At 46.9% G+C, this 15,613-nt stretch overlaps 4 protein-coding genes across 5 annotated transcripts; 2 read left to right on the top strand and 2 right to left on the bottom strand.

The window, feature by feature from the left end:
• Positions 1-3,307: 3,307 nt before the first annotated feature.
• LOC131210567 (glycosyltransferase-like domain-containing protein 1-like) lies at positions 3,308-4,686 on the bottom strand. Of its 2 annotated transcripts, none has more exons than XM_058203834.1 (4): positions 4,544-4,686; positions 3,990-4,485; positions 3,662-3,946; positions 3,308-3,599 (listed from the first exon to the last, which is right to left on the bottom strand). In XM_058203834.1, exons 1-4 carry the CDS (start codon positions 4,614-4,616, stop codon positions 3,329-3,331), a joined length of 1,125 nt encoding a protein of 374 aa, XP_058059817.1. In that variant the 5' UTR covers positions 4,617-4,686; the 3' UTR covers positions 3,308-3,328. The 2 variants fall into 2 exon arrangements, with proteins under 2 accessions (XP_058059817.1, XP_058059816.1); XM_058203833.1 differs by having other exon boundaries at positions 4,008-4,485.
• Positions 4,687-4,993: 307 nt separating this feature from the next.
• LOC131206959 (importin-13) lies at positions 4,994-8,794 on the top strand. Its single transcript, XM_058199565.1, has 8 exons — positions 4,994-5,394; positions 5,465-5,941; positions 6,008-7,549; positions 7,614-7,706; positions 7,774-7,906; positions 7,977-8,132; positions 8,203-8,374; positions 8,463-8,794. The coding sequence occupies exons 1-8, from the start codon at positions 5,077-5,079 to the stop codon at positions 8,548-8,550; spliced, it is 2,979 nt and encodes a 992-aa protein (XP_058055548.1). The 5' UTR covers positions 4,994-5,076; the 3' UTR covers positions 8,551-8,794.
• Positions 8,759-10,419, bottom strand: LOC131206960 (RNA-binding protein with serine-rich domain 1-A). Its single transcript, XM_058199566.1, has 3 exons — positions 10,316-10,419; positions 10,120-10,236; positions 8,759-9,841 (listed from the first exon to the last, which is right to left on the bottom strand). Coding segments are annotated over exons 1-3 (951 nt in total). The 5' UTR covers positions 10,318-10,419; the 3' UTR covers positions 8,759-9,009.
• A 428-nt stretch (positions 10,420-10,847) lies between these two features.
• On the top strand, positions 10,848-13,140 carry LOC131209638 (syntenin-1-like). Its single transcript, XM_058202747.1, has 4 exons — positions 10,848-11,030; positions 11,524-11,965; positions 12,068-12,303; positions 12,382-13,140. The coding sequence occupies exons 2-4, from the start codon at positions 11,531-11,533 to the stop codon at positions 12,698-12,700; spliced, it is 990 nt and encodes a 329-aa protein (XP_058058730.1). The 5' UTR covers positions 10,848-11,030; positions 11,524-11,530; the 3' UTR covers positions 12,701-13,140.
• Positions 13,141-15,613: the final 2,473 nt, after the last annotated feature.

Below are 15,613 nucleotides of genomic sequence, written 5' to 3'. Positions count from 1 at the left end.
AATCGAAAGACATTTTCCGACCCATCCCGAATGTGAGTATGGACACTTTAGTAACATCAACCCTTTCCAGTAATCCGACCCCCGATCCGATTTTGTGCTTATTTTCAACGCATTTAAAGCTTCCCCAGGCCCAGGTCTTACCGCATACCGCAACATAAAAAAGCGAAAGCCTTGTACTAAAATCTGTCAAAACGATGTCGAACTCATGTAAATCTAGTGCGGGCTTGAAAACTAAAAATTGGCGCCCTTCGTGGCCATAATGCCCATAAGAATGTTTTTCTTATGTTGTTGATAGTGTGTTAAGGTCAATGGCACCCCGTTTTACCTTTAAGTAGATATTTGAAACAATCATCCTAGAGAAGCCATGTCCTGTGGCAAGTGTAACCGTCGTATAGTTTGCATCACCTCACTGCATCGCAAAATCTACGGTTAGACGGTCATTTGATTTCACTTCCATTGTCACCGTTAAACATTCAAATGGTTGCTGCGTTGCCTACTACAAACTGATCTCTCGGTGGTATCGTTGTTTCAGATTCTACTACGCCAGAAATGCATCAAGATATTGGAATAGCCTTCGGATTGGTCAGGAGGCTGGTGTGAACCCTTCAAACTGGATCCTGACAAGAAGATTTTGTAATTGTTCTGTTTACGTTTAACATTGTTTAACTTTACGTTTGTGAAGTGTGATTGTTACAATCTAGCGAAGAAGTCCTGGGGGTGTACGATACAGAATCAAATGTTCTTGGACAATTTAATATTTCCTTGTTACTGTTATTTAAAGTGTACAGTTCTCTTAATGTGCAGCGAATGCAAAACTGTAGTTTAGTGTAATGAATTGTAGAAAATGTTCTTCAGTTTCAATGTTAGAAATGGTTCTTCGATTATATTCACGATTACTTCCGCATAGCAGAGAAATGTTGTTAAACAACTAATTTAGTGCCATCTATTGACTAGCCAATAGTCTATCGAAAGTGTTCAATGAGCTAAGTGGTAAATAATATACTTAAAGTTTACACTCTTTTCTACTCACTTCGAGATGATACCTCCGACGATACTGTCCCAGGTTGACTCAAATTATCCAAAACATCGGACACCATTGAGCCCGTTGTCTCGCATCGAGCAACATCAATGCAGCTTACTCACGGATGGCCGTGCGTGCCAAACTGCAACACATCCGTAACCCGTTGTCCGTTGATCTGCTTATGTCACGTTAGAGCCGAAGGTTTGTTTGCTGAATGTTCTTAAAATTGATTCCTTCTTTGAAGCGGCTCATGCCTCATCAGCTTCCCTGCACCGCCCCCAATCCCACCCAGATCCGCACTCATCCGATCACCTCATACACATCGGATCGGTTCAACAATTTCTTAACCCTCCCCGCACCCCAACCAAACGAAACCAAACCATTACCTTGGCATCCTTACGCCAGGAGTTCTGCAGCTCAACCCAGCCAGCCGGCGACCCAGGTGCCATTGGAAAGCAAATAAACAATCCATGTTTGATTTCGTTCCTTACGGCGGCGTTCGCTTCTTTTCCAGGTCGGAGCGCGCAAACGGCGGTGGGCGAAGACTTCCGCTCGTCACGGAACGGTAAGGATCTTTCGATCCGTGTGGCGTTGCTCAAGTGTTAACGAAACATCTGTTGGGAACTCACGGGCCGATACACTTGCTCACAGGGACGGTGAGGACGACGGTATAGGCGCTACCGTAACTAAGACATTGAGTATGCTGCCCGTTTCCCGGTGGCCAAAAATGAGCAACATCTAGCAGCCGTGTCGGGAAAAATGTTGACTATTGGAAGTTTGTCTTTTCGGCCATTTATTTCGATATCGTAAGATTTTCTTATGAATTTGGCGATATCAATCCCACCGATTTCAAGCGGTGGAATGCACGTTCCGTAGAGTGGCCATTCAGTTCGCCGTAATGTTGCTTTTCTGACGGATTCAGGACGGATTCAGACATTTGGCTGTCCAAACGTAATGAGCCCACCAATGCTGGCACACTGCACTTCCAGTGACTCCGGCAAGCGTCAACACGGCAAGACTCAAACGGCTGTGGACCGAACCGAGCGAATGAATCCGATTCGAAGCTACTCATTCGAGATGTCGCAGCTTAACTAACCGATCGCCGGACAGCCGTAAGAAATCCTTGAACGGACAAAGAAAATGAACGGTTCAAAAAAAGGAAACAACGGACACGGTGTCCGTATTTATTCCTTTTAACACCACCCAGCAGCTGAATATTTTTGCCTCTAATTTTCGGATCACAACGATACTGGGATGTTGTGATTTTCGATTCCACCAAAAAATGTCGCCAAATGTATCAGCAAAACGATGAATGTTAATGAAAGGTTTTCGGTAACAGGTAACTTCAGTGATAACTTTATGCTGCCGTCTACAAACCTAATCTCTAGGGTGTCTTCTGCACCGGCGGCCACCGTTGATGGCGAAAGCGGACCAAAACTGGAACCGAACTACTGAAGCGTAAAAGCACGTCCGACAATCCAACCGTACGCCAATTTGAAACGACCACTACACCGGACAGGACCGGACGAGGGTTGTGCAACCAACGGGAGGCCACATTTTCTTCACTTTTGTGACCGACAAATCTGGCGACTCACAGACAGAGGACACACCCACACTCTCCGTTTCATCTTTCGGTGCGGTGTCGTTTTCTTGTGTTTATTTATACAGAGTCACCCTTTTGGCACCATCTTTTGAAACAGTATCTACCGAAGGAAGGCTTTCCGAGTGGACGGATCCCGTCTCCCGTTTCGGCTTCGGCACACTCAGCAAATGCCAAATAAGGACAAATAAGAAGAGGAACGAATATTTTCTTAAGCATTGCACTGTTTGTTTCTTAAGGCTTTTAAACTTCCTTCGAGTGGTCGTTTGCCGGGTGACGGTGCTCTTTTCCTCCAGACTTGCCAACCTGGTCCTGGCAAGGCTGGGCCAACCTGGTCCTGGGTCTTTCCGTTGAAGCGAATGGGAGACTTTTGTGTCGGTCAATGTCCCCATTTAGATTAAACTAAAGAAGCTTACCGCGCTTGGACCGAAACAAACCACACAGACCAAATCAATTTTGGGGTTTGCATGTGTTTTTCACACTCGGGTTTAACACGGTACCGTCGTTAGTTTGAATAATCAAATTCATGGCCAAGGAAAAATCTCATTTAAAACTAGGCGATAATACTGTAATTTAAATATTTGCATCTGGTCAAAATTATTAAACTTAAACTATTACATGTGGTAAAACATATTAAAAATCACTAAAACAGCTTATTCTTTCTACTTGTGTGATCTAAACACCTTTTTTGCAATTGGGCAATTTATTTACAAACTTCTATTGCGGTCTATCGAATGAAATTGTTTGAGGTGCTCCACAAATTTCGGAACCAAAACGTCCGCCGAATAGTGGTCCAGTGTAAAGCCATTGAAAAACGTTTTCCGATGCTTTTCAAACAACGCCCGATTGCGGCACCAATTGTATAGCTGCTTCACGAGCTGAGCCGTTGTGTTGAACAGTTTATCCTTTGGATAGAGCTCCGGGTACACGAGGCGATTCGGTGCCATCGGGACACACCCGCAGTGAACCGCTTCCAGCCTAACAACGATGGAGAGTTTTTTAATTTTAATTTTCTTATAACCGTAGTTTCAGTTGCTCACATTGCCACCCCATAGAACTCGTGTAGGGCCGTCGACAGGACAACATCACCAGCGAGTAGTGTTTGATAGTACTCATCCTTCGGAAGGGGCCCAAAGTTCACCAACTTCCCTGGTAAGCGGTCCGTCAGTTTATCGAAACACGCTGGAACAGTTTTGAACCTTTCGCCTAGAATAGAGACCCGAAAGTCAACGCCCTTGTCCTGCAGCGCCAGCAAAGCTTCGACCATTTGTTCCGGATTCTTGTCGTGCTCCCAACGATGGGGCCAAATTAAATGAAGCGGTTTCCTGAATAAAAGAAACATTGATTGCAATGGATGACCAATAGAACAAATGTTTGACTACAAACTCTACTGCAGCTAACACTCGTCGAGGTATTTGAGGAAAAGCGATCGGAAAATGTAGCACTTCACATTTGGCGGCAATCTTTTCACGCAGCCCTGCGAACTTCATGTTCGGCACGATGTTTAGGAACGATTGTATACTGTCCAGAAAGGAGTGCATGTTGTACCGTGAGCTGAACAGCGCCAGGTCCGAACAAACACCCGTCGTAAGCTGGTTCACACCGTACTGGACATCTCGTGCCTTAGTTTCCCGGACGGGGTAGCAGAGTTGGTTTTCGTGGAAGTAAACTATTTTATGGCAACCGGCGAGATCCGGACGCAGTCCGATTAGTTCCGCTAGGTTAAGTACGGAACTTGTGAAAAGGGTACGAAACTGGTGGCTGAACGGAATTTGGGATGCAAAATGCAGTGCACTCATTCGGGCACACCAGTGCCATTTCTTTGCCGGCAGGGTGTACAAATCGTACTCGTTTTGGTGGAGATCTAAAACGACAGCACTTTTAAAGTAACCAGTAGCTGCAACTAATGGGTATCCTTTCACCTTTTAGTATCACGTCTAGCAGCTGCTTATGGGAGCCACCATAGAATGCTTCAAGAACTAAAATGTGAGCCATTCAGTTAACACATTCACATCATAAAACTGTTCAACTGTTGTATGCTGGCCAATTGTTCGGCACGTTGTTTTGTTTACCTCATCATCTGGAAAGGTATAGTCTTTTTCTGCCTGACAAACAGCTGTCAAACCGTGCCGTGACAGAAAAAAAATAGGTACACTGGTACTGTCAAAACAGCTAGGAAACCGAAACAACACTGGTTTTGCGAAAGCTGGACGCTACACTTTTCGGTATAATTTTTAATATAATCTATCCATCCTTCGTTATCGTGTTAGGCATTAAACTATGGGTAGCGAATATCGGTCCATAGTAGTGTATTAGTTTTCCTCCGCAGGAGCAGGGCCAACACAATACTTCATACCCAGTGACCACGATCGGAGCCCACATTCATATCGGCGCATAGCGAAAGAGTGTAACTGAGGGGAATAGAGCAAACGCACAAAGTAAACAATCCATCACAATGGACGAAGTGCAAACAATAGAGGCGGCCGTGCTGTCGTTCTACCGAGGCGGATCCGAGCAGCAGAAAGAAACGCACAAATGGCTCCAGCAGGTGCAGAACAGCCCCCACGCGTGGTCCTTTTGCTGGGAGCTGATGCAACTGAACAAATCGTCCGAGGTACAGTTTTTCGGCTCCATCACGCTCAACTCGAAGCTGCGGAACGATTGGGCCGAAGTGCCGAAGGAAGCGCACCATGAGTTGAAACAGAAGCTACTCGAAACGATCGTCGTGTTCGGCAATGGCCCCAAAATAGTACTGAATAGGCTGTGCATTTCGGTTAGTTTACTGCCCCTTTCCACGCTCGTTGCCTATAGTAACCCCAACACGGTGCCTACCGCTATTTCAGCTAGGGCTATTCATCGTACATATGTTGCGACACCCGACCGTAATCGAGGAAGTGACCAGCATGTTTCTGAACCAGCAGCTCGGCACCTTGTCCAAGGTGACGCAGATCGAAATTTTGATGTGTGTACTGGAGGGCATTCCGGAAGAAGTGAAAAACGTTCGGACGCAGATCCCACGTGCCCTGGTGTGCGAGGAGCTGAATCGCAACGCCGAGTTTGTCATGCAAACAGTTGTCACGTACCTGAACGAGAAGCTGAACCACACGGTGGAACCGCAAGACATGAACGGTATGATCAATGCGGCCAAGTGTACCGGGAGCTGGGTTCTGCACGGGAATGTCGGGCTCGATGAGCGCGATAACTTGATACAGACACTACTGAAAGCGATCCATTACTGTTACTGGAAGGAACCAAAGGATGACGGTTGCCTGCTGCCCGACGACAACGAGCTCGCCGAAATGGCCCTCAAATCACTTGCTGTAAGGAAATTTAGCCTCTATTTACTCGTTCAACGTCATCTTAACAATTTATTCATCCTACCTTAGAGCATTATCTCGTCGTACTCCACGCAAAACTCGAAATACTCCGTCACGATCATTCGCTTCATGAAGATGTTCCTCGACGTATTGGTGCCGATTCTAGATGCAGAGTACAAGGAGTGCAACGATAATGAAAATCTGGCCCTCATGATGTACGCTCTGTTCATCTCAACACTGGAGGGCTTCTCGTCGGCCATCTTCGACGGTATTGTGGCCGAATCTGATGCGCATGAAGTCTACACGCGCACGGTAGACATGCTGATCAAGTGTACCGATAAGCCCGGTACGTACCCGGTAGACGAAATGTGCAGCACGTATGCCATGGAATTTTGGTACCTGCTCCAGGAGGACGTGCTATCGATGGACACGAGCGAACACCGGAAGCGCTGCCACGAAGCCATCAAGCCCGTGTACGCGCACGTGGTGAAGGTGTTGGTGCGGAAATCACAGCTACCCACCGACTCGTCGATGCACAAGTGGAACGACGACGATCTTGAGGCCTTCCGATGCTACCGCCAGGACATCGGTGATACGTTGCTTTCCTGCCATGATGTTCTGAACGATATGATGCTGGACGTGCTGTCGGAAGCGCTCGACGAGTCGATCATGTATCTGAGCTACGAGCAGCAGCTGCCGTCCTCATCCGACAGCTGGACATTGCTGGAGGCGACCATCCATGCGTTCTGCTCGATTGCCCAGAAGATCGAGTACGCCGAGCACCCGCAGATTGTGAAGCTACTGAAGGTTTTAAACGAGATCCCGTACGAAAAATACCACGACAAGCTCTTCGGCATGGCACTGGAAACGGTCGGTGCGTACAGTGAGTGGTTCGGCGACAATCCAAAGTATCTGCCGTCCGCCATCGCCCTGCTGGTGAAGGGTCTAAATTCGACCAGAGCATCGCAGGCCACACTAGGATTGAAAGATCTCACCTCCGAGTGCCAAAAGGAAGTCGTTCCTTACGCTGTCCCTCTGCTCGATGCCTGCAGATCCACGCTTCAGGAAGGGCGCCTCAAGAGCTCCGAAATGATTCGCCTCATGTACACCGTTGGCAACATACTGAGCGTGATACCGTACGAAAACATTATCGTCTACCTCGACGCCATGGTATCGCCGTGTTTCGCCGAGCTCCAGGTTCACGTGCAAAACAATGACACCAGCGAGCCGGCCAAGGCACGCGTCTTGTTGCGGCTGGAAATGATTTCGAAGCTGTTTTCGTCACTCAACATCAACAAAACGGCAAACGCTGGAGACACAGGGGATAAAGTTGCCGGTCAGAAACTTTGTCCTCCGCCGTCGGCTGTCACAGGGCCCGGTCCCGTGCAACCGATACTGTTGATCCTCCAGAAGACGATGGACTTGCTGAAGGGGCTGTGCACGCTCTGGATTCACGACGAGACGGTCATCGACACACTGTGCAAAGCCCTACAGCAAGCACTGACCACCCTGATGGACGACATTAAGCCGCTACTGAACGAAATGTGTTGTCTGGTGCAGTCGATACTCAACACTAATTGTGTTGTATCAGCAGCGGACATTGCGGGCAATGTAAGAATTGACGCTACTCGTTGGACCCGCTAGTTAATCGTACTTTTTTTTTCATCTTTCCTAGTTTATTCTAATGTTCTACAAAGACCAAGACTGTCGACAGATGATGGTGCAGTTGTTCACGGCAATAATGGAGTATAACTTTGCCCAGATGCAGGTAGTGTCCCTTGTCTCTCTACTTAAGTGGAAGCTATGAACCTCTGTTTTGTTCTCTAAATTTCAAGCTCAACTCTGACAAACTGTCACGAATAGCCGATCTGATCGAAACGTTCTACGCGTTCAACACGAGAATATCAAAGAAGATACCGATCTGCTACAGCGAGGTACAGGTCGATTGCATGAAACTGATGGGCTACGGTAAGGCGTTGGGCACTGATCAAAGACCGAAGATTGCCACAATCATCTTTTGCATTTTATCTCTCGATAGCCACTAAGTGCATGATGCTTCCCGAAACGGCACCGATGAAGAAAAGCGTCGCGTTCATTACGATGTTCGTGAAGGAATCTCCGAAACATACCGTCATGATGAACGTGGTGTTGGCGCAGGGTGAAAACATTCTGCGATCGACCTTCCTTTGCATCGGTAACAATCACTGCATCACAGATCCATGCGTGCCTCCTATCCGCTTACATACGGCCTTCGTTTTTTTCAGGCGGTACGGCACTCCGCACGCAAGTGGAGGTATTGGCGGATATTTTTCTGGCGCTCAACATTCGCTACCCGACCGAGTTTGTGCAATGGATGAAGCTGCTGGAAATTCCCAACTTTCCGACCGCGTTCGTGAGTGCAAACGAAAAGGAACAGTTTATGAGGAAGGTTATCAAGTGAGTTGTATGCCATTCGAACGCATCTGGAGCGTTACGAGAATGAGTTAAAACATCGCCACTTACGATTCCTTCTCACCTTCTGCAGGGAACGGGTTAATAAACGGTTGGTGCAGGATCACGTGCGAAAATTTGCTGCCGTTTGTCGGAACATTATCGAGTACGAAGGCAAATAGGGCACACCGGTGAACCGCAGATACTTGGCAACAAAACGGGAACAGCGTCGCACGGACACAAATGTGATTCTCTAGCTTTTAATAGAAACAAAAAACCGAAAGTAAACCCGAGCAACTTACACGCTGTAAAAAGTCATCTTTAAACCCCGCAACAGAAGGGTTCTCCGGTAACATCCGGAACTCGCCAGAGTGACACATCCTGTTTCTCTGATTATGTGAATAAAGGAAAAGAAATTGATTTTATTTAGCCCAATGCGTATTATGTGTCATTTGTGGACGATCCTCTTCGGAGACCTATAGTTTTTTTCACAAAATTGAATCTGTCCTGTTGCACCCGAACCCGGCTAGGGGAGTCAGCGAGCACTTCCTAAAGCTATTGCAGTGCAATGTGAGCCAAGAAATAAAAACACCTTATACGGTCGATCGTGTCAATAATCCTGGAAGCTGGTCCTTGCCACCCTAGCGTGAACTATCGGAACTATTGCTCTGACGGCGTCGCCGGACGGGGCTCCGGGAACGTCTGCGCCGCGGACTACGGCGCATCGATGGACGTTGGCGATAGCGCATCGGTGAACGCCAACGTTGCATCGGTCGATTATTGCGCATGATCGGTGAGGGACGCCGTGGTGGTGGCCGTGCCTTCGGGACCAACACCGGAGAAGCTGTTATCTCCTGCCCATCGACCTGCCCACCGTCCATGTGCTTCATGGCATTCTCTGCTCCGTCCGCGTCCATATACTCAACGTAGCAGAAGCCCCTCCCAAACGGTTGAAAGCGATCCATCGGAAACTCCACATTGCGCACCTCACCGTAAGTGCTGAAAATCTCCATCACGTGATCCCGTGAAACGTTACGCGTCAAGCGCCCAATGTGAATACGAACAGGGCGCGGTGTGACGGAGCGCTCCTTACGTCTGCGCTTTGACGAATCCGACCGTGAACGGCGGCTGCGAGAATCTTTGACCGACTTCTCGACGGACGGCCCGCGAGCCTGCTGTTTGTTGTTTTCCTTATCATTGTCTCGCGGTTCCGAGCTGCGTCGGTCTTTCTCCTTCGATTTGGCACGCACCGGTTTTCCGACCGTGTCCTTATTGACGGACGATTCCTTATCCCATTGAGCCGGAGCCGGACTCTTGCTGCGCGATCGCGACTTGGTATTAGTTTTGCGTTTTGTGCGCGAACGGTCGGCCTCACTGCTAGACGAAGAAGACGAGCTAGAGGACGAACTACTGCTGCTGCTGCTGCTCGATCGTGATCCGGAACTGCTGCGCGACGAGCTACTATCGGACGAGCTGAAAGTTAGGTTAGAGTAAATCGAACTGTTCACAGTGCTCCCGTAGGGCTCTGCCGGCAAGCGGATTGTCAACAAAATAACTCCCAGCCTTCTGTGTCACCAATAGCAACGCACACAATGACTGCCGACATCACACACACACACACACAACAATGCTATCGATCGTAGCATCAATCGCCAAATTAAAAGCCCGCATCCAATTTGTCTTACAAGCGGGGGACCCAGCAAATTTAGGATCTTTTACAAAATAATCAAAATGCCACTTCTTAAACGTACCTTCCACTGCTTTCGCTGCTGCTAGAGCTGCGCTTTTTGCGTTCCTTGTCACGACCGCGCGGCTTCTTTTCAGCCTTTTCGGATTCCTCCGAATCGGAGCGATTTTTCGAGCGAGCCCTAGAGGTAAACAATTCGATTAAAACCAATCAATTGCAAGTGGCTTAGAAAAAAAACCACTAAATCGTTCTTAACTTACATTTAAACCGAAAGGGGCGCACAGAATAGTCGAGTCGAATAGTTCTGCAAAATCGATTGGTAACTAGCTCTCACTAACAAATGGCAGACGCTTCGAGGCCGCAATGAACCCTTTTCTCACTAGCATCAAAGTTTGACAGCTCGAATGGCGAAGTATGTGTGATTTTCTACGCGTGGTGGGAATCGAGCGTGGTGAGAATCGTTTACTCGGAGTACGAAAGCAATTACGTGGTGAATATGATTTACCCAGCTTAAGGAAAAAGTTCAAATGTTCCTTTCTACTTTCTTTTCATTACGGATTACATAGAAAGGAATAGCAATTTTACAGCGAAGAATATGAAGTTCAAGTGTAATTATCTGTACGAAGTTGGGCCAAACTGAGAAACTGTTAGCTGTGGTTCCGCACGGCATCCACGCGATGTTTGGGGAGTCGCACTGAAATTTGTTTTGCTCACCGCGGGAGGTCCTACATTCCACCCCCACCCGCAGACCCCACGTGCAAACCAAGTCGAATAAGATAAACAGTTGATGTGTTTGTTTCCTCTCGAACGGGACCGTAAAACAGTTGGAATCTCTGCGGATGATTCATGATCCAGTTCTACAAGAATAGGTCTCCGGTTCGCTAGACAACCACGCGCGTTGCTTTTCAATTGTCATTCAGAGGTGAAGAGAAGTGGTTTGGTTTTATCCGATCTGATAGCGCAGCAGAAAACATCGTAAGTATTCATCGGGAATCGGGTGCTAAGAATTTCATCTAAATGCGTCGTAGTATGCTGTGCAATGGGCGGAGAAGAATGCAATATGATGTTCTTCTTATTTTTATGCATTCTCTGCCATATCGCTTGCTAGGATGCGCTGTAAGGAATGAGAACAAAGCATTGTCAGCATTTTGATGTTCTGCGATGCTTCGGTGCTTTGTAGTCTGATGCAATTCTTGACCGTGAATCAGCCACCGCCTTTGCTTAGCGTGGTAGGCGTAAACATTGAATTGATGACCAGACAAGATTCAAAATCAGTGCAGACTTGGCGATTTTCTCCACTGACGAAATAATGAATCATTGCGTTTGGCTGATTCACGTGTTTGAAGCCCGCGAGTGAAACCTGCGTAGCTGCTTATCCAACGTGTTGCTACCGAGCGGAAGCTTATCAGCGGCACGGTCGTTGAATGTATCTCCTACTATTTTCGTGTTTTTTCTGTTCCAATCGCAGACCAACGATGTCACTATACCCGTCGCTGGAGGATATGAAGGTGGACCAGATGATGCAGTTACAGAACAGAGTCGTAGCTGCCGCGGCCGCCCAACAGCAGCAATACCCACCATCGGCCCCAGGTGTTAAGATCCCTCCGGCCTACAGTTTGTATCCGAGTTTCAATGAAACAGGTGCGCCAGAGAAACACGATGGTGCCATGGTCAATGCTGGCGGCCTCATGTATCCCGATCTGCACGAGTACATGGGATTGGAACTTTCGAAGGAAATGATCGAGGCAAATCTATCGCAGTATCTACCAGCGCAACCGCTCGCTGCTTCCAACACCATCGTTCCCCAACAGTCGATGCTTGCGGTTGTGAACAATGCAAACATGGTCGCACCCATTACCGGTGGCTTCGTGGGGCTTCAGCGTGGTCAGGTGACGAATGGCATTCGGGAGGTAAGCATTAGAGAGGAGCAGCAGTTTCGCTACTACATTTTTTTTCGTTTGGTAAAATTGCGAGTGTAAACAAAACTTCCCTTTTCCCACCTCTCATTACAGCTCATACTCTGCAAGGGTGGCGACAAGAAAGTTGGGCTCCGAGTGCAGGCCATCAACAAGGGTGTGTTCGTTTGCCTAGTCGTGAAGGACAGCCCTGCGGCAATGGGCGGCTTGAGGTTCGGGGATCAAATTTTGCAAATCAACGGAACGCTCGTGGCCGGATTTTCGGTGGACGATGTTCACAAGCTGCTGAAGAAGAGTGACAATAACAACATTTCGATTGTGGTGCGCGATCGGTATGAACCGGTTAACGAACCTCGGTTCGAATCTGGCAATCTTTTAGCAAAAGTTTTGAACGCCCTTTCTCCCCTCAGACCGCTGGAGCGTGCCATAACGATGCACAAGGACTCGTCAGGGGCGTTTGGATTCCAGTTTAACAACGGGAAGATCACCGCCATCGTGAAGGACTCGTCGGCGGCTCGTAACGGCCTACTGATCGACCAGCAACTGCTGGAAGTGAACGGTCAAAACGTGATCGGTATGAAAGATAAGGAAATAACCAAACTTATCAGTGCTTCCGAACGCACGATCACTCTAACGATCGTGCCGAGCGTCATCTACGACGTTATGATGAAGAAGCTGTCCACGTCTTGGGTTCGCGGAAAGATGGATCACTCCATTCCGGACTTTTAACTTCAGATCTGCCTTCGAGAAAGAGTGAGAGTGATGGAATTTTGATAAGAATTACACAAGAAATAGGAATTACCATGTAAAACAGTCTGCCATACGCACCGTTGGACGCCAAACGAAACTCTGTAAGAAACCTCAGCCGTGAACCGAAAGGAGACTACCTTTGTTAACTATTGCTCGTGTATGTGTCCAAGAATCTAAACGAAAATGAACGCGGTTACGCGTCGTTTGTTTGCTCGTCACGTAAAACGTATCCCCTGCACTAGCTCCTTAGAAAGGTCTGCACCGTAGTGCTATATGGGTAAGACACTTGTGTTTCACTTATACATTATCGAAGCACCTTATATTCTAACAGTATACTTTACAACATTCTTCCACTTGTCAGCACGTAAAATATTATGTTTGTAAGAATACATTATTAATAAAGCCCAGTTTTATTAAAGGCTCAATATCGTATTTTGCTTTCATGGTTTTCTATTCACCTAATTTGCGTCCGTTTTGTTTTTATGCAAAATTATGGGATTAAGGGACCGAGCTAGTCGTGCTGGTAACCGCGACCCAATGTTTTCTCCAAAAATGTTCACTATCTAATGAGTAGATTTTTGTTGAAAAATGTGTTATAATAAACTGCTGACATGTTGCTGTAAATTACTCAAAAATTTGTGCGAGAATTATATAGCACTGGGTATTTAATATTATAAAATGTCACATAGGAATTTCTCAAAAAGTCAGTGACTCAGTTGACACAGCATGGCAGCTCCTCGCATCGTTAGGGGCATAGTCCAGCAGTAGGGCAATCACGAAGTTAGTACTATGCCCCGTCGTCGAGAGCGTTCCGTGGTGTTCGGCCGTTTTGTACACGGGACAGGTATACGTATGTCTCGGTACGAAATCTTCCTTTTTTATCGATTTCAGTAGAATCTAGAGGTGCGAGGTAACGCTTTGCTTGATCATGATCACCTTCCCGATCGATCTGAGGCAACTTACATGAGGCATGGTGTCGAACAGGACGCGAGGTATCGATTCCGTCAGATAACCGTTTTCCGTGTCCCACCGAGTGCCTTCTAAAAACAGCTCGTACACGTAAACACCATCTTCCGGTGGTTCTTTAATCGTCATTCCGTCGCCCGCTGTACCTCATCGAACACCAGCAGATCGATCGGGATCACGTACTTGCGGGCGTAGTTCTGCTGGGCTCCGATCAGAAAGGCTTGGGTGAAGAAGAACCCGGAAACCCAGAACGTGGCCGGCGGCCCTTCGTCGTACCATTTCTGAAGGAACTTTAGTCGCGCAATAAAGTCCGTGATGTACCATCCTAGCGGCTTCAAGCTAAGGTAGGATCGTTTCGCCCAAACTGAAGGATTTTTTCCGATCAAAATGGCCCCGACCACTTCCTCCACCGTCGGTGACATGGCCATTAATCCTTGCATTGCTTTTCGAGCCGTTTCAATGCTGCTCCGTATGCAGTTTAGCAACGCGTTGAATCGTACCATTTCTTGGACCAGCACCGTGTAAACGATATGTACTGCTTTACCCAGAGACCATTTCATCAGTGTGTGCATTACATGATGATAATCGGTGGGATGTTTCTCCAAGGGCGCATCACGATCGAATTCCGGTGGCAAACGCTTCAAAATATCGCTCGATACACGAATGATCAACTCTGCTGGAGATTCCTTAAACACACCAGTTGAAGTGTTCTACAACGGAGCGGAAGCATACGAACATAAATTAATCGTTATGATCGTTTCGATTATCTCGTTAAATCTTAAAAATAGTTAATTCAGGTCATTTAATTGATATCAAGAGCAAATCCTTAATTTTATCCTTTACGACAATCAGACCTTGAAAACCTTCACTATATTGATTTATACCTCTAGCCAGCGTGATTGCTATATTATCACAAAAACGGGCAATTCGACTGCTACAATCATTTAACGAAGTGTAATTTTGAATTTTGTACAAACCTTGAGATCCTCTAGAATCTGCCAATGCCAATTTGAAATCGTTTCCCAATTGGAAATAATAGTTTATATCAGTATTCTAATAAAGATTTTACTACTATAAAACCCTGAAATCTTTCCCTTACGATTTAATACGTTACCTTCATGTAAAGCAAATCCTGCGACGCGCATGTGTGATAAAATTTAAGTTTTTATATTAGTTTTCTGTAGCAAATTATATCTCATCATACTCCCAAAAGTGAAGTATGCTTCATTCAAATACTTAGCTGAACAATAGATCATGAGCTTGATACCGATACCGAAAAAAATCCTGAAGAAAGTCAATAGACCCTCCGCTACTTACCGTACGATCCTGGGTATCGCATAAAACCAACGAATGGGTCAGTTACACGTTACACTCACCGTGACATTGGAACCCTTTTACAGACCTTCGTCTTTAGCGTGCTGGCCAACAACGAGTCCGTCTCCTTCTGGTCCTTCGTGATATCGGCATTCTCGTGTAAACCAAACACTCCCGGCCTCGCGATCATCGGTAAATCCTTAAGGAACGCCACAAACTCTTCGTGTTCTTTCAGGTCCGGCACCGGGACCAGTTTATGGCTTGACGCCACCCGAAAAAAAAAACGAAATTTAAGCCACATTTAGTATCCGTTCGCCAGGATGATCTCATTAATACATACAAATCCGCCATCGTTTTTACGGAAAAGAAATTTCTAACAAAAAACGTTTCTACCAAGCAAAGTTCACGCGATAGTGCAAAATGCAAAACACAACTGTCTGTCTTAAAATTTATCCAACAATATTTCAAGCTTCTGGTCAACTCACCTCACCAAGTGCCAAGTGGTCAAGTCCCTCACCGAGTGAGAAAAGGACGTTTCAAAGCCTCTTCGAGGAGCGTATGGTCCCTGTTGCAAGGCTTCTGATTGGCCTTGGTTCTCATTTCTACAAATTC

This window comes from Anopheles bellator, chromosome 2 (genome assembly GCF_943735745.2).
Source record: "Anopheles bellator chromosome 2, idAnoBellAS_SP24_06.2, whole genome shotgun sequence".
In the NCBI taxonomy this organism is placed as follows: domain Eukaryota; kingdom Metazoa; phylum Arthropoda; class Insecta; order Diptera; family Culicidae; genus Anopheles; species Anopheles bellator.
This window is presented reverse-complemented; position numbering and strand designations above follow the sequence as displayed.